A 23774-nucleotide genomic window follows, 5' to 3' on the forward strand; every position below is an offset into this window, starting at 1 on the left:
AACAGAGTTTTGAGTACGCTATAAGTGCTAATGCAATTTAAAAGGGTTCACACCAGGTTAAGGCCAATCCCTTTCGGGTTTCTTCAGCGACTGCCTACCTGTGCTCAAATACCAGGCTGCGCTAAACAGTAGACTCACATGCTCAGCCCAAACTTGTGCACAAATGAGGGTGTTCTCGTTTTTGTGTGTAACCAGCCCAGAGCCTCGTACCTTACCTGCACAGCTGGATGCTTATTTTAAAGGAAGGACCATGGTTCTTAGCACTCTCTTTCGATTTCCACAGAATTTACAACGAGTGAGAATCAGTTAGCAAGACTTGCTCAATGTAAAAGTAAAAAATCCAGTCAAAAAGTAAAAACTCCAGGTGAAATAAATGGGTGGAGGCGATTGCTACACCTTCTTTGATCAAAAGCCCTGTGGAAGATGAACCATTGTTTACAGGGCTGTTATAGTGGAGCCATCTGAGGTTCTGCCTTTGCAAACCTGGCCTTTTTCCCACCTCTTAATAAGGTATACAAACTGTGAGTTTCATGTGGCTGTTGCCCAACCAATTAATGGCATGGCTCCAGTCTCACCAAACTCTAAATAAAGCTACATACATGGGCATACTGCTGAGATGAAAGGTCTAATGTTTGTAAAGTGAGTATTGTTTGATAGTTTGAAAGTTATACGGCCCATGAAGATGAGTATTTGAGGAGTGTGGTACCAGGTCACTGGTGTAGTCATAATTTAACACCTGTAGGCATGGGTGATAAACCATTTGTCTGGCACTGTATTGCTTCTGGTTGGTTTGTACTGTTGTGTGATAGTGAATTGCAAACATCTAGTTGACAATATTAACAAAATGCATTTATATTATGACTGAAAAAATGTAGTTAGGCCAGCAAAGGACAGGAGGGGTGTTGGAACTGGTCCTCTCTGCATGCTCTCTTCCAGATGCTTTTGTCTTTACCCCTCCTATTTTAATGAACATGTTTTTGTTAGCATTAGGACGCTGCTAAAGTGCTTATGTTCTCACCCTAAAACATAAAATTTGCATATACATCATTGCCACATTTTATTTACTTGTAAGTCTATTTGGTACTAAATGCACGTAGGGCCTGTAAACTAAATGCTACCAGTGGGCCAGCATCACGCATTGTGCCACCCACTAAAGTAGCACCTTAAAAAATATCTCAGCCCTGGAGTACAGTTTTAAGCTACCAATTCGCCCTGGCAAAATTAATCAATTACCAGACCTAAACCATGGTTTTATTACATGTAAGGCATCCCTAAGGTAGGCCATTAACGCTCCGAGATCAGGGTGCATTGTATTTAAAAAGTAAAACATATTTGCTTACATTTTATATGTCCTGGTAGTGAAAAACACCTAATGTGTTTTTTCTCTCCTCCAAGGGCCATCTCTCTAATTGATTAACACTTGGTTATGTTATTACATTAAGAAGTGCTAGCTTTGGAATGGAAGCAGATAGAGATATATCAAATTTATTGTAATTTAAAACCGTATTTAATGGTAAAGATGTATTTTAAATCACAATTCTGAAAATGCCATGTTAATAAAGTTGGCATTTTCTTGTTCTAGATCATGCTTGAGCGAGGTTTACATCCCCCTCAACCTATAACCCAATTTCTTAAAAGAGGTCCCACAACCTGCCTGGTGATAGGAGATACCTACATTGATCTTTATAATTAGCACCTTAATCCAAGACACAACTACACAAATAATCTTGGAAAATGTTATTATTTGTTATGTTTCATGTCTATATCATTGAATTGCTTGACTAATATGTTTTCTGCGGTTTGAAATTTATCATGTGGCTAAGGATTTGAGCTTTTTTGATCACTGACACATAAACAAGATGATTGATTACACATAATAAATATGTTGTTTGCAGTACTACTGTGGGTACTATACTTCTAGAATATGGGCATAGTTATGTAATTTAAAATGTATAATCCGCCTCCACTTAAATTTCTCTGTTAGTGGCTTGACACAATCTGAGCTATTCAAGCATAATTATTTTCAGTATGTCTTTCTTCAATTTGGAAAATGGTCCTCTCTGAAGGGTCACCCCAAACCTTTGCCATTCTCTTCACCTTTTTCTGACCTTATTATTGTTGGATTTAGGACTCTGAGCACTTTACCAGTGCCAACCAGTGCTAAAGGGCTTGCACTTTCCCTAAACATGGTAACATTGGTGTATACACAATTGACATATTTAATTTACTTGTAAGTCCCTTGTAAAGTGGTATACCATATACCCAGGGCCTGTAAATTAGACACTAGTAGTTTGCCTGCAGCTCTGATTGAAACATGTCTTAGACCTGCCACTGCAGAGCCTGTTTGTGCAGTTTTACTGCCACTTCAACTTGTCATTCAAACCACTTTGCCAAGCCTTAAACTCCCCTTTTTTGTACACCCAAGCCACCCCTAAGGTAGGCCCTAGGCAGGCAATAGGGCAGGGTGCTGTGTAAGTAAAAGGTAGGACATGTACTTTAACGTTTTACATGTCCTGGTAGTAAAACACCACTACATTATTTTTTCACTACTGTGGAGCCTGCTCCTCTCATATGTTAACGTTGGTAATTCCTTAAAACACTTTTAAGCTGTAATTCCTGATAAGAAAGGAGTAAATGTCTCATGTTTTATATATTTGGTATGGTGATGACAAATCCTAGTTGCTATTATTATTTTAGAAATGCCATTTTCAGAAAGTGAACATTTCTCTGCTCCTACAGCTCTATGTGCCTGCAGCCTGTCTCCAATACTCATCTGGGGTAAACAACAGCTACAATTTGTGTTTTCCCACTAGACAGACACAAACACAGGAAGATTAACTGTGTCTGAGTACTCATCTGAATTTTGATGGCTCTTCCTAGACAGGAGCGGAGGGAGGGGCTGACACTCCAAAATAGGCAGGTCCCTCTCCCCACACAAAGGACTGGATACCCCTCAGGTAGTGCGAAGACATGGCTAGGAATACAGAGCTTCTGTACACTTCAAATACTCTTCTTAGAAGTCACCCCCACTTCAGAGGTACAAGTGGATATGAGTACTATGTCTTTGACCCCACCAAATCAGGCACTTCTGGACCTGTATGGAAGAACTGCTGTACTGCTACAATGACTGCCATTCTGCTGGTCTGCTGTTCTGAAAATAACTGTTTTTCTGCTATGCTGCTGTGCTGTCTGCTGCTCTTTGACCCTAGTCAGGGAGAGCTGGTCTGTGCCATGAATCCAGAGTGAACCACAAGCCTGTTGACTCAGGGATATCAAAGTCTCTAGCCCTGCTCCAGTGCCTGGTCTACCTAAAGTGAACCTAGATACTTGTACCAGAGAAATATATCATCTCCAGTGTGCTTGTAGCAGAACCGGTGCATCAACCCTATTGCGGAATTAGAATCAGGACATTGCTTTGATAATCAATGCATCGCATCCGGAACCACCACTTTGGAACCAACTCATTGTCATGACTGAGTGGAGAAGATAAACACATTGTCCCTCCAGCATGGATTAACCTGGCCAATTGCCTTTGGAACCGCTGCACATGGATCCGCCACATTGTATCCTGAACCACCACTTCGGAACCAACTCATCACCGCCACTACGTAGAGAAGATCGTCACATAACCCCTCCATTGTGGATTAACCCTGCACCTGGCATTCAGAGACGCTGCACTTGGAACTGACGCTTAACTTAACAGATCTGATGCATCACTGCAGTTGTGTACAGAAATCCAGCCAACTGCTCCACTGAGTAGGGATCATCAACGCATCTCGTGCTGTGACAAGGATTAAGGTACTTTGCTCAGCAGACCCTGCATGGGTCCTGTAGTCGGCCTAGGCATCATCGCGTGCGGGTTAAACACTTGACTCTGTCCCTCTCCAGTATGACCAGATAAGCCCTATTGGTGCTTATTGCTTCTAGGTGCCAGAACTCTTTTTATTCTTTAAAAAATCCTTTCTCAACTTCTATTTATTGGGGGCCCGATTCACAGAACTAACTTAAGACAAAATCCTAAACTTACTACCATATTGGTATTCACAGAAGGCACTTACTCATTTTGGTATTCACAGAAGGCACTTACTCGTTTCGGTATTCACAGAAGTTAGGAGTCTTAACTTTAGGACTCCTAAATGCCTTCTGTGAATACCGAAAGTCTTAAAGTTAGGATTTTTCTCAGTTTAGGAGTAGGAAAGTTAGGACTCCTAACTTTATAACTCCTAAATGCCTTCTTTGAATACCGAAAGTCTTAAAGTTAGGATTTTTCTCAGTTTAGGAGTCCTAAAGTTAGGAGTCCTAACTTTACTACTCCTAAACTGAGAAAAATCCTAACTTTAAGACTTTCGGTATTCACAGAAGGCATTTAGGAGTCCTAAAGTTAGGACTCCTAACTTCTGTGAATACTGAAATGAGTAAGTGCCTTCTGTGAATACCAAAATGAGTAAGTGCCTTCTGTGAATACCAAAATGGTAGTAAGTTTAGGATATTGTCTTAAGTTAGTTCTGTGAATCGGGCCCTGGATGTTTGTCATTTTGGTCTTGATTTATTTGTACAATTATTGTCTATTTTTCTAAACCTGTTTGGAGTGTTTTCATTGTTTTACTCTGTGTGTGTGTGTGTTGCACAAATACTTTACACATTGCCTCTTTAGAAAAGGCTTCCTGCTCCGTGCTAAGCTACCGGAGGGTGAGCACAGGTTATCTTTTAGTGTGAATCTAGCTCACCCTGACTTGTGGTTCCTGCTTGGAGTGGGTGCAGACCCCTTGCCAACCAGAAACCCAGTTTCTAACACTATAGTTTTGAAAATTAGATATTATCTACCTGGTAATATTTTAAGATTAAATCACTGGACAAGAATGTTGTAAAGCACAATTTCATACAGTTTTGTAGTTCAGCTCTGAGTGACAGAAATGACATACCAACATGTCTACAATTTTTGTGCTTCTATTACTGGCAGTTTCAAGTGAATTTATAAGATGGTCTCATTACATTGCATGTGATGCACTCAAACCTTTTTTATGCAGAGCTTTAGTCTCCTAACGCATTGTAATTCAATGTATAGAAATACTAAAGAAAAATGGCAAGCTGTACTAAATTATATTGGATTAATGAGCATTTTGAACATTACTTGCCCATATGAGTTTAAAACCATTATGGAGAGCAATTAAATTCATGTTGGCATTTTTAAATGCTCTATTTAGTCCTTTTTTAATATTTCTTTGTATTATGTCCAATATACAAATTTTTTCCAAAAATAAAAAAAATTCTCAGTGAAAAACTACATTTATGAGTATAATTTCATTGCAGTTTCAAATGATGTTTTTGTTCAATCTAATTTGTTCTTTTTTATCCCAATTGGCATTACTTTTAGAGCTTTCGTATGCCTGGATCTTTAACGAGTATCCATCCTTTGTACAAGAAGATCGGCGCAGATTTGTTTCTCAGGAAACAGGACATTTGTACATAGCAAAGGTAGAGCCTTCGGATGTTGGCAATTATACATGTGTTATGACCAGCACTGTGACCAGCAGCCGAGTGCTTGGCTCTGCCACACCCTTAATTCTTCACACTGATGGTAAGGCATAATCCTAATTTATAAGATCATTGGAAAGTTATGCTTAAAATTGAACCCTCATTGCCTATTATTGTAGTTAAGTTCATAAATATTGTTTGAAGGGTGATGATGCATCCAGGATTGCCTATAAAGTAAAAGTTTGGCATTTGCAAAATGTCTGTTTGCTAAGAAAATGAAGCCAAGTTCTCAATGGCAAATCTTCACGGGGAGATCTTCGCCCCAACAAATGATCTGCAAAATACGGATGTAAAGTTACTACCATACTTTGGTATAAAAGTCCTCCAAATGTAAATTCACATAGTGTAAGGATGGTATGAGGCAAGAATAGTGGGCATGGAACATGAGAGACCAAGGAGAACACTGTTTGGCGTTCCTCGGTACTCAAGAATCTTTCAAGACTGACCTCAGGGTTGGTCCCCTCTACCACAGCAATTCTTAGAGTTTTGTTCAGTGTTTGCATGAATCGTTCTACCTCCCCATTTACTTACGGCCATTTGGGCGTGATGCAGCGGTGGCGTATTCCCAGGTTTTCAAGTAGATCTCTGAAGTCAGTTCCTTGGAATGGTGAACCGTTGTTTGGTTTTTGGTTCTTCTTGCAGACCAAACAGTGCAAAGTCCCTTTCTAAGGCAGGGGCTACATAGGTGAATGCAGTTGATCCAACTATCTCAACAAAGGGAAACTTTGAGCAACCGTCGATTATAACGAAGTTGACCTTCTATCTGGGAAACTTCCAAAGTCAAGCCTCAATTTGGTCCAGAGTGTGGTGCATGGCTCTGTGGTCAGGACGGTTGCGGGCACTTCTTGGGAACTGGTGAGCTGGCATGAGGGACATTGTATTGCTACATTATTGATAGCTGTTTCGAGTTCTGAGAACAGACCTTTTCCTAAATCTGAACCTTCATTTTGGCTGTTCCTTGATGTCCCCCATGGGTTAGATCAGTTGTTTGGCATTGTAGCTCTTTTGGTATCACCATGTGCTGCTCTCTCAGAACCAGGCCATCTGTTGTAGCAATTAGCTCGTCTTGAACTTTCCAGAATTTTATTAGGGTGTCCTTCGCTGGACCTTGTCATTCATTAGCATCTCCTGACCGAGTCTTCAGCTGTGGCCACTCTGGGCAGGTGCTTTGAGATATCATGCTGATATGCTCCTCAGAGGCCACTGTGCTGTCATAGGGTTCCTCGCTGGGGTGAAGTGGATGGTGAGAAAGGAAATCAGCTGGGTGCTTGGACCTCGGTCGGTACACGACCTCCATTTGGTAGTGATGCAATTGGATGGCCCACTGCTCAATCCGAGAAGAAAGTGTGGGGCATTTCTACGAAACAAAGCGATGAACGGTTGGTGGTCGGCGATTACCCGAATGGTCTTCCGCACGGTATAGATGGAAGCGCCTACATGCCCACTTGATGGCATGCACTTCTTGCTCTATTTGGGAGTATCTTGCTTCTGTAGGTGTCAGTGTCTTGCTGCCGATAGCTAACAGGCCCACTTCTCAGGTTCTAAATCTTGGTTAAGTACAGTTCCCAGGCCCACTGGGCTGGCATCGACCAGTAGCTCGGTCTGCTTCTCGGGGTCAAGGTAGGCCATGGTAGCTTTGCTTAGTAGGGCCACCTTCACTATCTGGAATGCATCTTCTTTTAGACCCCAGGGGAACTTCAGCTTTGGTTAGGGCTCTCAGCAGCTCAGCTATGGTGGCTACTTTGGAAATGAATCTCCCACAATAGATGGCCATGCCAGCTATGGACTTCTGATACTGTTGTTGGAGTGTGGGCTTGTTGTATAGCTTGAGATGTTCGGGTATCAACCTGTACGCCATCCTGATTAAATGCATAGTTGAAGAACTCAATAGAGTTTTGAAAGAAAGAGCATTTCTCCTTATCTTAGGTTACACTGTGCTCCCACATCCATTCAGCGTGGCAGGCAGGCATTTGAGGTGCTATTTCACGGTCATGGAGTAAATCAGGATGTCATCACTTACATTCTTGACTCCTTGGGGGCCAGACAACATCTCCCTGATGGCGTCTTGGAAGAGTTTGGCTATGGACAAGATGCCAAATTGTAATGTCATGTACCTGCGCAGCCCAAGGTGCTCTGAAAACGTAGTGACGTATCTGCTTTCTTCAGAACGGAACAATTGATAATATCCTGCATTGAGATCCAGTTTGGAAAATCATCGTAACCCGTTGAGGTTCCCCATGACGCCATCCATTGTGGGTGTTATGTGTCTCTCCCGCTTGATGGCTTTGTTGAAGAGGTGCATGTCAATGTAAAGGCAGATTTTCCCTGGCAGCTTTGGTTTCTCTGCTATGACTATCAGAGATACCCATGACGGATACTCTCTCAATGACCCCTTAGCTCTCCAGTTTATCTAGCTTTTTCTAAACCAGTTGCCGAAGATGCAAAAGTCACATGCCAGTGGCGAAGGGCAACTGTTTTGTTGAACTTGTCTATGTGGAGTTTTATAGGTGGTGCTTTAGGCATCCTAGGCCCTTAAAGAGTGCAGGAAATTAGTCCAGGAGATTGCGGAGCTGGTAAGCTGTCACGTTCCGGATGAAGGACACTAGGCCCAGGTCTTCGGCTGTGTGGCTCCCTATGATGGTGTTGGCTTCTCTGTCGACTATGTGGAATGTGGTTGTGACTACTTGGTCTTCCGACATCATCCCTACCAGCATTGGTCCTTTCAACGGTAGCAGAGACTGGCTGCTGTAGGTGAATATCTTGGTGTTGGTTGGTGATAAGGGCGGTCTTGGTTGGAGGCTACAGCATTATTTGATGCCCATGATGTTCAATGTGGCACTGGTGTTGCTTCAGGTCATTGGTTAATGAGATGAGGAAGACTTCCCCATCATCTTCCTCCTGTGAGGAGTCTTCTAGGTGGTGCTGGTAGCTGTGTGGCAGCTTCGAGGCATTGTGTGGCTTGTGATCATCTAGTGTCAGCGGTCGTATGGCTCTGTTCGGAGTCGCGCCTCCCCTTAGCCCTTCTTCCTCTGGCTCCTCTTCTCTACAGGGTGCAAAATGGTTGATTTTACCACAGTTTGAGTACGTGCAGCCCTGTGCGAGACTGTCACTAAGAGGGTACTCATCTCCAGCACAGTACTTGCAGCATTGATCTGGTCGAAGAGTGGCTTGATTTCCTGGTTTGCTTACCCTTCCTTTCACATGAATTGTGTCTGCATGCTCCATTTTCACTGTGAGGTTCTTGACTGGCTGCTGTGTAATAACTGCATCCATTTTGGCACCGTGGGCAGCCGATAGATCATGGAATATGCCCATGATGAGGGTGTCATCTAGGCTGATCTCAGGTTGCCTTAATATGAGTCCTCTAACCGTCTTATTTCTGCAACTTTTAATGATCTGTGCCCTTCTCTCTTTTGGTTGGTCATCTCCTTTTCACATGCTGGATGGCGTGCACAGGCACATGAAAAAAAGCATCCACGGGCTCTCCTTCTCTTTGCTGGGCTTGGCGAAGCTTAAAGCATTGAAATTCAGGATTGAGTTGTGGATCAAAATATGCATTGAGTGGGCTTACTTCAGTGTTGTAGTCAGTGGCTACCCCTGTGTTTGGGAGGTGCTAAAACAGTTTGTAGACTTCCTTGCCAGCATAATGGAGTAAGAGGGAGCTTTTTATGGTGCCATCAGTTTCCTTGTTGGCAAAGGGTAGTTTGCTAGCCTTACAACCCACGTTTTCCAACGAGGCAGTGACGGGGTCTGCAAGTTCACTCAATGGTGGTAATGCCCCAATAAGGGTATTTTGTGAGGCAGGGGGGATCCTGTGGCTGTTTATGGGGGGGAACAGCATTGATTTCATCAGCCATGATTGTGCTGTTTAGTAATGCTGTGAGGTATTGTTAAACCTTTATGGTCTTGCTTCACTCTCAATTCCTTCCCAATGTTGTCGGGGATATATGTTATCAGACAGCGTAGCGATGGAGGATAGAAATAAGCACCTCTATGAGTGTAGTATGTGTCTGAGGGCGCGGTGTGGCCTTCACAGCAAGTCTTCGGGACTTCAAGGCCAATAAGCAGCACTCCTCGCGAGCGTGTGAGGGAGCGTGGTGAGGGCGGGGTACATGCAGCCGTCAGCTGATGCATTTCCGTGCTGGGGCGTCAACAGCAGCGTAGCATGCAGCTCACCTTTTGGAGACAGGCTGGTGATAGTAGGGTGGAGCTCACTCATGGCCTGGTGGAGCAGGGAGCTATTGAGAAGGTGGCTGGTCAGATGTACCGTCCATGAGATGCTGGTACACGGCGGTCTATTGTCATGACCGCAGTGGTGGTGTGCTCGCAGCGGGGTGTAGGTGATGGTGCATGCATGGGCCATACTTGTCGCCAGTGTAGAGGGGCCTGCAGCATGCAGTCACGGGGCCTGGGTGGGAAAAAGGAGGAATCAATGATTCTGTTCATTATGCAACCTTCGACATTTGCTAATGGCGGCCGACACTGGTGTCATTTTATGTTGCCTGACTCCTTATATTGTTTTCATGCCTATTTATTGTTTAATGCCATGTTATTGATTTTTTTAGTTCTGTGTTTGGGAGCTTAGAATCTAATTTGGGTTTTGCCTTGTGCTGGAAACTATTAATTAATTTTAAAAAATCTGAGCTGCGATGCCAAAGCTAATTCAAAGGTGAACTATAGAACCCATAAAAAAATCTAACAGGTTTACAAATCGAAACCTAAACATAAGCGCCCCCTGCAGAACTCTCCTGAGACAGCTAACTTCACAAATGCTACCCAAAATACATTTTTACAGGATGTCTGCAGGTTGTTGGTTAACAGCAGGCACAACCAGTACAGATAAGAGCAGTGGGGTGGTGGAGTCGACTTACGACGGAATAGGGAAAATAAACAAATTAATTAAAAAAAACACTTATTTTGCGCTCGTCACATCGGTGTCTCGGCGATGCTGTGAGCGCAAGGTAAGAGGTTTTATTTATTTACTTTCCCTATCCTGTCGTATGTCGACGTCCCCCCCCACCAGGACACCACCCCACCTCTCTTACATGTACCGGCACACCTGGCTAACAGCATATGCTGCATAATAAAGAATAGCTAGGCAGTTCATGAAATCCTCTGCTATTGATGGTGGAACTTAAAAAAAAAGACGCTTTAGTGCATTGATTGTCCTGTCAGTTCAACTAACAGAATTCAACAATATTGCATTTTGCAATCAACAGCGGTATTTTCGGGTTCAATCTTGTAAATCAATTTAGGAAGCATAATATATCAGTAAGGTATCTGAAGAGGTGTACAAGCAGGTAGCCGGAGGCTTTGTGGTGGTCAATGGGTTAGGCAGACTATTGCGTTCATTAACAAGGCAGTAGTCCAATAACTTTGCATGTTTGGTCAACATAGACCTGAGTATCAAGTCTATTCTTTTTTGGAACTTGCTCAGTATTCATTCTGGACTGATGAACCTAATGTTTATGACTGAGAGGTGGTTACATGTAGCTGCCCTAATGTCACCTCTGAACATTTCAGCTTTTTGTACCAGCAACATAATATTGTACTGCGTTCTAAGGCCTTATTTACTGACACACCACTAATGTGTTTCTCCCTAAAGGATAAATACTTTCCTAGTGTGCTCTGCATGTGTATAGTAAGAGAGAGGCCTGAGTCAGCCCAATTCTATTGCTGTGAGAATAGAGTTAACTTTTTTCTGTGCTCCTGTACAGATGAATGCTGCATCTAAATGTCCGCTAGATTGAAATGCTTTTTTTCACATGTGCTTTGTTTGTATAAATGGAGGATGCCACTACCAGTCCAAACATACAGAATAGACCTAATAATAAGCTGCAAAAATATTTGAATCAAATGTCTGACTCCATATTTTTTAAATTGTGGCAGCCATGCTATATTTGCATTTCATGGATTTTACATTTTCTAATATTCATTCCATTGTGTATTCATTTTTAATCATACATTTCTAAATCATGAACTATAAGAGGTTGCACAATGCTATTTACAAATTCCACCAGTCCACTGAGTAAAGAATGGGTGTAAAGGATCACTGTATGTTAAAGAAGGCAAAGAAAGTTATAGCCCTTCACATCTGTGGGTTACTCCCAACAAGATCCTTCTTCCTCTATCATGCTGCCCGTCAGTTAAAGTGGCATGCCATGCACAAATTGGACTGGGTGATCTGACCAAGCAAGAGTGACTTCCTCCATGGAGGTTTAGAGAAGGAGGATTCCTCTCCCAGGACAAGTTGGAAAACAACAGAGAAAGCCTGTGCATTTCACAGAACAATGTTCATGTACATAAATACCGTTCAAACCAGAATTTCTGAAGGTATAATAATGAACATTTTCAATGCCTTTGTGGTGTGCCTCACTATTTCAATGATGTTTGGAGCAACCCTGTGTAAGAATCGTGCCTTTCCCCTAAAAAATATGTAAAGAGCTATGTATATTGAAGACAGTTAAGAAACTCTAGCTTCACAGTTCACATAGCCTATGATTATTCAAAATGTATATTGTATCTACCTTCACTTCATTTGTACATTCCCACCCTTCATAATTAGATTCTCAAAAATTGTTTATCTATTTAATTTTTCTGAGAATCTACATGGTAGAGAAAACCCGGAAAAGCAAACATTTCTCTAATCTCCCAATGACTGGCCATGGACAGCAGAGAAAGACAAAGTCACAGGCCCATTTATCAAGACTTCATTCTCAACCCCATTGAAATCACAGGGTCACATAGCAAGCATTTTACACTAATCTCAGAAGTGAAGCCCTTGGACAGCAGAAAACAGTGAAATGTAATGACACAATTGATGAAATACCTGGAATAGCAGTAAGTGCCCCATTTCACCAATGAAATAATTTTTCTCAATGGTCATTTTTCAATTTTCTAAAAATATTGGCATTTCACCATGAACTCCACCATTGTTATTGTGGATAAATGATTTCAATGTTGTTGAGAAAGAAGTCATGACAAATGGGCCTGTGGCATTGTCTTCCAAAGTCTCAAACTACCTCATCTTTACATATGTCACCCCCAAGGTATCCCCTAGGTGCCCCAGCGGTAGGTTGCCTTGTAACTATAAGCATGGGCATTATAAAATATATTTTATAAACCCTGGTGTGGTAAAAATTGTCAATTCCGTATTTCCTCATTGTGGGGAATAGCTCCACAGACTAACATTGTAATTTGTGTTTTTTAATATAAATAGTGATAGGAGCAATGTAAAAAATATACTTAAAGGTATCAAATTAATAGTTGAGATAAATCAAACAACTTGCACCTGTTGGATGTATAATACCTATTAAAGAAAACAAGTTATTAAACTTTCTTTTCTGTGAGCCAAAGTCCAGCTTTCCATCTGCTCTCTCCTGATTGGGCTTCCTGCTCCTAGTCTGTGCCAGTGCTGCATGGTGAGGTGTAAAGTGTCGTGTCAGAGGACACAATAGGTATCCTGGGTGCAGAGAAGTAAAAGCTGCAAAGCAGATGGCCAGAAGGGGGCGAGGGTAGCCAAACTGTTTTTCAAAGGAAGAATGTCACTTTAGAACAACACAGGCCCACCCCCACATCCTATGTTTTCAGCCACCCCGGAGCCACATTAATTAGATGACGGAGAGGGTTGGAAAGGGAGTTTTTAGCAAAATTAGCCACACCAGTAGGTTGGATTAGCCTGATCCAGCTCCTCTGGAGATATTTTCTCCATGTTGGATTTTAAGTGAATGGTGCTTTCTGGGACAAGAATATGCCACACTTTGGAGGAAGTGGTCATACTGCTGAGTGGCACCATGCTGCTCTGCATTGGTCAGGGGTGCCCCCCTGCATGACGCCCAAGAACTGCAAATTAATATTGTAGAGCTGCATAGCTCCTTAGATCTGCTGTTTGAAGAACCAAGAAGAAGAAGGACTGCCCTGCTGACTCCCTGGCCTGCACCAAGAGGACTGCACTCACCAAGACTGCACCTGCTGCACACTGTGGGACTCAGCACCAGAAGGACTTTGCCTGACTCTGAATGTCTAAGGAGTGGACTGCCTGCAGACTATAGTTTAACAGAGCCCACCTGCATCATCTAATCCAAGAGTTCCCAGCCTGGAGTTCTTCCAGAGAACTTCTAATGATTTGGCCAAGTGCACTGTGGGAATTGTAGTCCATACATCCCAGGGACCATCTAGGAGATTCCAGACTCTTTGATTTGTGTTTTAGACAGGTACAATTGTGACTGAGGCCTCCCGCTTAGTGTATTCGACCAGGGCTCCTTTGCAGTTGGCCTCAAACTTTGACTTTGTCCTGGCAAAATTCGACCAGTTGCCCCAAAGTTGTGCTATATATTTGTAAGCACTAGAGAGTGTGTATTCTTTATAATTTCATGTCATCAGTTCCCTACATTAGATTTTTGTCATTTTGGTGTCTATATTCTAATTTTATAAACTGAAATTGGATAATTTGTATGTGTTGTGTCTTACTTATTTAATGTATTGGTGTATTTAAATGCTTTACATGCTTGTCTCCTAAATTATGCTTGCCTACTCGCTGCCATCTACCAACGGTTGAGCAAGGGAATAATTTATTGAGACCTTTTCTGACCCTTTTATTGTGTTTTTGGCCGTATTACTAGTGGTAAGTCACTACTTATCACTACTAATAATCCACTTTCCAACAATATGCAAAAGTGAGCCTTAATATATCAAGAGTTGCACAAAAGTGAGATAATGTATTGCAGCAGTGTCAACAAAGAAAATATTTACAGAAGAGGGATCAAGGAAAGGGGTTGTTTAAGTGGCACTAGCAGGGGTAGATGTGTCACAATCATTTGTAGGAGTAGATGTCAGTTGTAAGGGAAGATGTGTCAGAAGAGAAATGTAGTAGATAAGAGAAATAGTCTAACAGTTAGAGATCAGAGCTGAAAAAGAACAATTAAGGGATTCAGTTTCACAAGAATCTGCAGGAAACCTAATAACCACAGGAAAAAGTCTAACAGAGACAGGTCATATCTATGGAAAGTACATTGACAGGGTAAGAAAAATCAGAGCAGTAAACCTAAAAATGTATTTCGCAATGTATGGCAACAGCCCCTTGATGAGAAATTACTGAATGACCTGAGGAAGAGGTAAGCCTGAGTGTAGGGGTACACAGAGAGATGATAATATGGCATGACCCAATGAAACGCAAATCCAACATCTCAATTGCCTTTAACAAAAAATATTTCACTGAATTTTTCTGCCATCTCTGAATGAGGTGCTTTATAATTAGCTTTTCCAATCACCTACATGAACCCTTTCACTAGATGTCAGCTCGTCACTCGAAGACAAAATATGTGTACAGGATCTTTTGCGCCTTACAATTTGAGTACAAAGGTTATACAAAATGTAAAGTATTTATAGTGTGGAGAAAAAGACTCAGCTACACATGCATCAAACAAAATACCGGCCGCAAAGGGGCAGATTCACAGAATCGGCCCCTTTGTGACCGGTATTTTAGCATTTCGGATGCATCATCCCAAATGCAAAAATCGCTAATTAAGGAATCACAAATTGCAATTGCATTTAAGGAATCGCAAATTCTGATTCCTTAAATGCAATGCATTAAAGAAAAAATAAATGTGATTTCGCAATTAAGAATCGCAAATTACCATCATCTGAAAGGTAATGGTAATTTGCGATTTCTTTGACAATTGCACCAAAGTGCATTTTTCAAAGTCCCATGTTACACACACACATGCCCTTGGGGTATGTGTGTGCACAACATGTGGCTAAATTGTAACTTCAGGAGTCCAACAGGGTGTCCTTTTGGCACCCTTGAAATTGCATGTGCAATTTGCGAATACCTATTGGGTACTCTCAAATTGCGCATGCAATTCCCATTCATTCCTATGGGCCTCTAGGCCTATGGGAATAAATTTGAAACAATTCCTTAATTGCGACTCGCAATTTGCGAGCCGTAATTAAGGAATTTGTAGGAATCGTTAATTTATTAGCGATTCCTACATGCATAGCCAATAGCGAATCCTTAATTGCGATTCCTTAAAAGTCGCAATTAAGGATTCGCTATTGGCTATTTTGATGCATGTGCACCTCAGACTCTTACTGTGTCAAAAATGGCTGTGAAACTTAGTTTTACAGTCACATTCAGTAGTATATCTAACAAGGATTTATATTTGAGTTTTGCTAAATCATAAATTGGTTTGCGAGTTGCAAAGGTGACAAACGTTGCAACTTCAAACAATTGAGAAGATTTACCATTACACGAAGCGTTGTTTCTAGGTGAAAGTTGCTGCAGAAAAAAATTGAAATCTTTCATGAGAGAATTATTTGGTGAAGAAGCAGGGTTTCCCTACAAGACCTCATTTTGCAGTACCTTCTAGTTGCTACTTTTATTTTATTTTTTTAAATTGAAGATGATAGAAGTCCAATTTACATATGTCCCACTGAGATAATGAATATACAAAAGAGTATGCTAAATGTACCATATAGTAAAACTATCACTAGCTAAGGTACAATGCACTGATGGCCTAGGCGTGACAACTGTGTGGATATTTAATTTTTGTATTGTGAACATATTGTTTATCTCTAACGGACTGTGTTTAATTTCTAGGCATAATGGGAGAATACGAGCCAAAAATTGAGGTGCAATTTCCCCAAACACTTCCTGCTGCCAAAGGTTCCACCGTGAAACTTGAATGTTTTGCTTTGGGAAAGTAAGTTTTGCAGTGTTTATTTATACTTTATTAACAATTAGGAATAACGTGACAAATACAATTATGGAATTTATTTCGAGTAGTAACTTCAACACGTGTCGCCACTTTTGTTTCTCATAAATGTGTGTACTATGCCCTTTGATGATGATTTGTGACATATTTTGTTGTCAAGATATTTTACCTTTGTAAAGAGGTCCTTGCTCTTTTTTGATAGCCCTGTACCACAAATACACTGGAATAGAACGGATGGTCAACTACTTCCCAGAAAGTCAAATATGAGAAAATATAATGGGGTACTGGAAATCCCTAACTTTCAGCAGGAGGATGCAGGCTTGTATGAGTGCATCACCGAAAATTCAAGAGGGAAAAACATTGCAAGAGGTCGTCTGATTTACTATGGTATGAAAAACTATTGCATTTGCTAACGGAATGTGCAGGATTAAAATGTGAAAACGATGGCTTCTAAAACAATACAGTTTTTTGTTGATTTTAATCATCATAAATAACATGGCAAACATTTGGTACACTTTTTTAGAACACTAAACAGGATTTTTACATAATATTAATATTTCCTTCTATGTTTAACTTATTTCCAAAAGCTGAACCGTCCATTTTGAGAGTGGAGTACATTTACAAAGTCCTTAACTAATGATTGTGTGGAAGCTAACGTGGCACTTCACAATTTTGCCCCGCACTTGCAGCATTCTATGTGGGAAATAAATCCACATAATTTATTGTCAAAACAACTACTAACCCTCTCTATTGCATGTAAATGCGACAGTAAAGATTATTCCAGGTCCCCAAAGGTAAAGGAATGGCTGGGGGAGGCAGGTATTAGTCATTTTTTAATGTATATTGTTTCTCTAAACAGCTGATATACTGCTCCTTTCTAAATTACATGAGCAGCGCCACCTTGTGGGAGACTGCCCTAAGTGTGGTGTTGACAATTAGGTGCGGGTGCCAAGCACCGGAAACCAATTAAGTGCCGGTGCTCAGCACCGGAAAGCTCCGGCTCAAATTAAGCACTGATGTTTACACAATGGCCCATACTGCATGATGCATAACCCACTGAATAACTTGTGAAAGAAGTTCATCGATTAGTATAACATTTGATGACCCATAGTGATGTTTTTGATGTGATGCAGTCTTTTGTTCTGTCCAATGTTGCCAGGCAACGTAACTACAGTTTTCTAAACGTCAAACAAATCTTAGTATTAATGCGGGTTTGTCAGCATATTGTTGTGTCCATTCCAGTGGAGAGTTGCTCGACCTCAACTAAATCTAACTGCATGCAATGTGTTTGTTTGTTGTTTGATTCATGTTTGTGAGCTTTCAAGGAATGCATGTCAGGGTTAGACCCATTTGAGAATCTCTGGACAGTGGAGCTGATCCTTTCAACATTCAGGTTGATGTTTGTGGAGCAAGGAGAGTCTAGCATAGTGATTTTGTTGATATATGCCAGTCATTCATGACTGTGAATGAAATGAGTTTTTGTGCAAGCCATAGTGATCAGAGAATATTTTTATACATTCAAGTGTACTTACCCACACAAAGTTATTCTGCTGTGTGCTTTGTAGTATGGCATGTGTGCTTTATACCATGGCATGTGGTTCGATGTGATAAAGGTAGATCTGCAGAATGATGTGTAGTAGAATATGTATGTTAATGGTAGTTATCATAACAAGCATTGGCATAGCCAATAGTTCTCGCCTTGGGAACCTATAAGTGTTTAGCCATGCAACAGTTGATGTTGTTGCACCAAGGATATTGTGCTGCATAACTAAATACTTATAAGGTCCCAAAAGCAAGATATATTGGCTATGCCAATGCTTATTTTAAAGTTGCTGGGCACAGTGTGGTGGGGGCTAAGTAGGTTCACAGTAGGCGTAGACACAACATCTATGTATATTTCCATACTTAGGCCATGGGATAAAGCCGTAGGCCTACATCCACAATTCACTTTCTATTTTATTCAAATGTTGTCGCCTTATATTTAGCAAATAAATGAGGCCGTCAAACGTAAACAAAAGCAACGCAGACGCCACCTGTGGCTAAGCCACTCGACCAAATGTAATGTGGACCTTCTCACGCAGTGAGTGACACCGAAACTGCTCAACGCGTGAATAAGAGAGAGTACAGGGAACGTTGAAGAGACTGCACAATGACCCTGTGGTACCGAGACTTACCATGAGTGACGCAGAGATTTCACAGGGAAACTGTAGAGTGAGACACACAGAGACAGCAGCATGAGTGGCAAAGGGAGTGACCCGTGAGTGATGCAGACACCACACTGTAAGGGATAAAGGGACTGAGCCACAGAGGCTGTATGGTGAGTTATTTGGAAACTGTAGAGTGAGACACCCAGAGACAGCAGCATGAGTGGTAGACAGACTGGACTGTGAGTGCATTTTGAGTGCACAGGGGCCGCACAGTAGGGTTGCAGAGGCTGGATCTTGAGTGACACTAGGACAGCACAAGGAGTGACACAGAGATAGGGCAGGAGAGTGAGTGTAACAGAGACAATACAGAGACTGCACTAAAACTGACGCACAGGCTACTGTCAGCTAGACAGAGACTGCACAATGAGTGGTCCAGAGACTGTGAGTCAGTGATGCAGAGACTGCCCAGTGAGTGAGACAGCAGCAGGAGTTACATGGAAACTCCACATTGGGTGCTACGCACACAGCACTATGAGGAGCACAGAAACTGCATGTGCATTGCCAGCAGCATCAAAAGATTCGTCAACATTCAGACAGACACACACACAGTGAAATAGTGCATGCTTCCCTTTTTTAGAGAATAATACGCAGAACACAGAGCTTGAACAGTAGCAGAAAACATTCTACAGATACTAAACAGCCCTGAAAAAAATAATCTTCAATCAAGTACAAGAACATATACAGCAATAGAACAGTAGAGTGCATTTCCGGAGCCTCACAAGGCACAGCGTAGGCATCAGCAGGGTAAGCCCTCTTACACAGGGCAGGTAGTGAAACAAGCCCCAAGAAAAATGAAAGAAGAGAGCGCTATGATCGGCTGGGGCAGTGAAGAAATGTAAACAGACCCGGTCTGGCTCTTCTCGCGACCCTGCTGCCGGAACATCTTCAGCCAGGAGAGCACGGCATGTGGGCAAAAAGCATTGCTGTGGAGAGCTATTTAAAAATAAGCAATGAGCGTGGAAACTGGAGAGCTTTTAAGTGCAAAGAAAAACAAGCATTGGCCGCGCGGCTCACTGAGAACATCAAAGTGGCCGAAAGCGGCCGAAAGGGGAGAAAGGAGGAGTAAGTGCAAGCCGAGGTGACAAGAAGGGCTGGGTGAGAAGGGGAGGGGAATGCCAGCAGCAGAGGAGCCTGATTAAAGCTGATGAAAAGGAAGGGGGAAAATGGAGGAGGGAGTGCGAGCAGCAGCTGTGCACGTGCACGCCATCATGCACTCAAGCTTCAGGCCTGAAATCATGTGGGTAGCACTTTGAAAACCCGTATACTAAATGTCTCTCTGAGCAGCGCATGCGCGCTGGCTCAGCGAGACCTAAAAAAGGGTGCCACGTTGGAATGGTGAACGAGTCAATATGTTGGTATCCCTAAAAAAGTGCTAGAGTGTCCCTTCAATTATTATGAACAGCGTGTGTAATGTGACAGTTTCTGGGAACACTAGGCTGTAATGGGGTGGTACAATCTGTTTGCAGGGTGGGTGTGTAGGGGAGAGTGTAGAGAAGGTGTGTGGTGTGCAGGCAGCAAGGGGTATAAGGAAATATTTGGTACTTGGTGAGTAGAGAGAAAAGGGGAGAATAGAATGTGAGAATATACACCACAACCACTTCCAGTTTGATGACTATTTCGAAAAATGGATTTGCCCACAGCCTGGATTTTCAACTTCGTATGGGGAATAGAAAGTATCTTAGGGCATCATTTAGTGCAGTGGTTCCCAAACTGGGGTCCGCGAACCCCCAGGGGTCCGTGACACATTCCTAGGGGGTCCGCAGGCAGCAGTTTTAAAAGCACTGCAAAGTTCCTTGAATAATCAGCAGTTTTTGGGTAGCAATAAAAGTGTCAAGATAACTCCGGTGATTAATGTACCTGCTGTAGAGAGATGGAGGTTTTGTCCAGTGGCTGCTTTGACTCTTCTTCGGAAGCGCTGGTGGTTAATATGCCTGCTACAAAGAAGGTCTACCATGCATTTTAAAAAAAACAGTATTTTGTTTTGTGCATAGCACAGTGGGTTCCTGCTTTTGCCACAGAGATTCTTTTGTTATTGTGCAGTTCACAAGTTCCAATCGTAGTCTAGCACATTGAGCTATGAACTCCCATCAAATAACTGCATGCAAACTGCACAGTATAAGTTAGTAAGTTATGCTTTTTCCCAATCTTTCATTATCCCGATGCTGCTAAAAAGGTTTGTTTGGGTAGAAATAAATCCTTATTATTAAAGACAATGCTAATCCCTGTTATATTCTGAATCCTGAGTTTCTGCTTCTCCAGACCAAGCACTCTTTTAAAAACAAAACTACCAGTATGGATGACATGTGAATCCTACACCATGTAGTCCCCTTTGCCTTATGTAACATTTTCTATTCACTGATTTACACACATATGATTTATTGTCTCTCTTTGTGTGTGGTGTAAAGAGCTATCACACCCTACAGTGGTATGAGAGGTGCTATAAAATAAATTAAATACATGTGACAGTGGGACTATGGAGAGATGAGAGGCACTGTTGGAGGGTAGTAGTGAGGGAATCATTGAAGATTGTAAATCATTGAAGTTTGAGAAAAGATTGTTGTATCCTGGTGCATAGTAAGGTCATTGTTTACTATGCTTTGCTTTAAAAGCTAATAGAATTTAATATATAATGACAAATGTGTTGTAAAATAAACCAGTTCCCCCCAAATTTTCTTGGGAGAGAGCTCCCCAAAGCCCCCTTTGTAGTGGTCAGGCTCGATCACTGCACTTGTGCACTGTACGTGGACTGGTCTGACAACATTTGCCAGAGCAGCTTTAGGTTTCCAGTCCAGACTTGGCAGTAGCAGCAGCCTCGGGCGGCGAAATAAAACTAAAACAATGAAAAGTTAGTCGTAAGATACAGCACCAACCTTCCCAATAGGATTTTTCAATTTTTGCAAATATTTTTAATATAAAAATCTAAAATCTTTAGTAATTCAAGTCAGTCTTTGTTTGATGTGCACACGTGTGTGTTTTTTTTCTTCGAATTACAGTTTTAATGTTTGAGATTTAAATCATACAAATTGGTTGGGGGTCCCCGGATTCCAGTAGTGACTCAATGGGTGTCCTCAGGAGTGAAAAGTTTGGGAACCACTAATTTAGAGTGCTCCAAGTGGCCCGTCTTATTTTGAGATCTCCACCTGCCCGGTAGACTTGACTGTACCATCAAACGAGCCACCACTATGCAAATCGATTTTTTGGCGGTTGCAGATTGTGGTGAACACAAATGTGAAATCTATGGGTGAATCCGTAAAGCTATACATTTCTGAAAACTAGGCTAATTTTCAAAATCAGCAAGGGGTGATTTATGTAGATTGCTGATGATTTTTCAACACAAACTAAATGTTGAAATAAGAAAATAATGATAATATATACGTAACAATAGGAGTTCTGATAACTGACATTTTTTGCCACAATGTCCAATTTACAAAGTAACATACCAATACATCTATCAGGCCTTTCTGTTCACGGGGACACACAATGGGACAGATTTACAAGTAAGTGACGCATCTGTAAAGATGTCACTTTCCCTGCGCCACCCTGAGAAACCCTTGCGCCACTATGGGTGCTCCGTATTTACAATACGGTGCACCATGGCGCAAGGATTGACAGATGCCTCAGAAATTCTGACGCATCTGTTGATGCAAAAGTCACGCATTGCTGAAGTCGTGTCGCAAGCACAATGCAACTCGAACAATGCAGGGGGAGGCCTGTCCTCATTGTGCTGCATTACTCCTTATGCCTGCTTCAAGCAGGCGTAAGAATTTTATGCAGTGGCGTCCTAGAAGTGGCGCAGTGACATTTTGTAGATCTCACTGCGTCACTTCTGCAAGGCTTTTTTGCGTTGGAACGCCCACCCTGCATACATTATACCTGACGCAGGTATAATGTGATACAGGGCTTTACAACATGACGCATCTCCCTAGATGCGTCACATTGTAAATGGGCCGCATTTTTACGCTGCTGCTGTGTCACAAAAAGTGACGCAACGGCAGTGCAAAAATGATGCAAGAGGCTTGTAAATCTGCCCCAATGTTTCTTGGTTGTCCAAAACACAAGATACCCAGAGGCAACATTTAGACTATGGCTTTTAATTATTTTTCATGGTGTACCAGTCATTCAGCTACTTATATAGTGCACACAATACTGTTTTCTTTTTTAGGATACGGCAACAAGGCTAAATGGAATGGCTAAATGGAATAGCATGCAGATTTGTTACTATTCTGGTAGCGCCTGTTCATAACGAAATCAAACCAAAAAGTGGTGAAGCACACAAGGTTTCCTTACAGGTGTTTGTGATGCTGATAGCAATGGAAAATATCGGAATGAACAATGTAAAATTGATGAAATGAACAAGCATTTCTCTAATATTATATAGATAGATCATGAGATTATATACAGGACCACTGCAATAATGCGGTTGTGCGGCTGCAGCAATTTTCACATAATCTAGCATCTGCCACATAATCTGCAGAATTTAACAAAAAAAATGGTTTCATGCTCAAACAGTTCAAAAGTTACTAAATATGCAGCTAAAAGTGTTACCAAGCGCTGAAAGGCCCATTGCAAACCTGGGCTGGTCACCTCTCTGTTGCTTGTTGCTAATAAAAGATGCCAAAATAATGAAGTAATACTATTACCGAATGTGCCGCATTATGCTGTATAATTTACCTTTTCTTGCTGCATAATTGACTAAAACCTACAACATAAAGTGGCCCTCCTCTGCCGCATAATTCCAGTGGGCCAGATTATACACCATGAGCACATTTAGTGTTAACAGTGAATAATAGTCCAGCTGCTACTTAGCTTGTTTCAGCAACAGAAGCTTTCTATGATGATTGAATCGCTAGGCCTAAAGAGACTCAGTAAAACAATGGTCGCATATAATTTATGAGCATTCAAAATTATGCCAATTTTCAGGGAGGCAGATACCCTTCACTACCCCTCGTTAGAAATAGTGTGCTAACGGTGGTGAAAATAGTTATAGAAACCAATAGTATATTTTTTTGGATACACTAGATGGCAGTATTGCACATGCAATTCAATGGATCACGTTCCTCTAAAGGTAATGCATTGAAAATTGACATTGTTTTGCTAGATTATGTTTCTAAACTGTATAGAACATTTAACTGTACAATAATTCTGTGATCAACAAACTGTGTATAGCAATAGGTGTAAGAGAAGTTTTTGAATATTTTAAGCTATTTCAGCCTTATTTAATAACCATTTTATTATACAAAGAGTGTAGACTATAGTTTAATTGCGCTAAATAAAGACAGGAGCAGCAAAGGTTAGATATGAAATGTATGCTGAGTGGAAG

At 41.6% G+C, this 23774-nt stretch overlaps 1 protein-coding gene across 2 annotated transcripts in view; it reads left to right on the top strand.

The window, feature by feature from the left end:
* LOC146797512 (contactin-3-like) overlaps positions 1-23774 on the top strand; it is an 869316-nt gene that overhangs the window by 610030 nt on the left and 235512 nt on the right. For both annotated transcript variants that reach the window (XM_085624528.1, XM_085624527.1), the window contains 3 exons: positions 5375-5578; positions 16133-16235; positions 16450-16634. In XM_085624528.1, coding sequence (XP_085480654.1) covers positions 5375-5578; positions 16133-16235; positions 16450-16634 — 492 coding nt within the window. The remainder of the gene's footprint in view (positions 1-5374; positions 5579-16132; positions 16236-16449; positions 16635-23774) is intronic.

This window comes from Triturus cristatus, chromosome 9, assembly GCF_964204655.1.
Source record: "Triturus cristatus chromosome 9, aTriCri1.1, whole genome shotgun sequence".
Taxonomy (NCBI): Eukaryota; Metazoa; Chordata; class Amphibia; order Caudata; family Salamandridae; genus Triturus; species Triturus cristatus.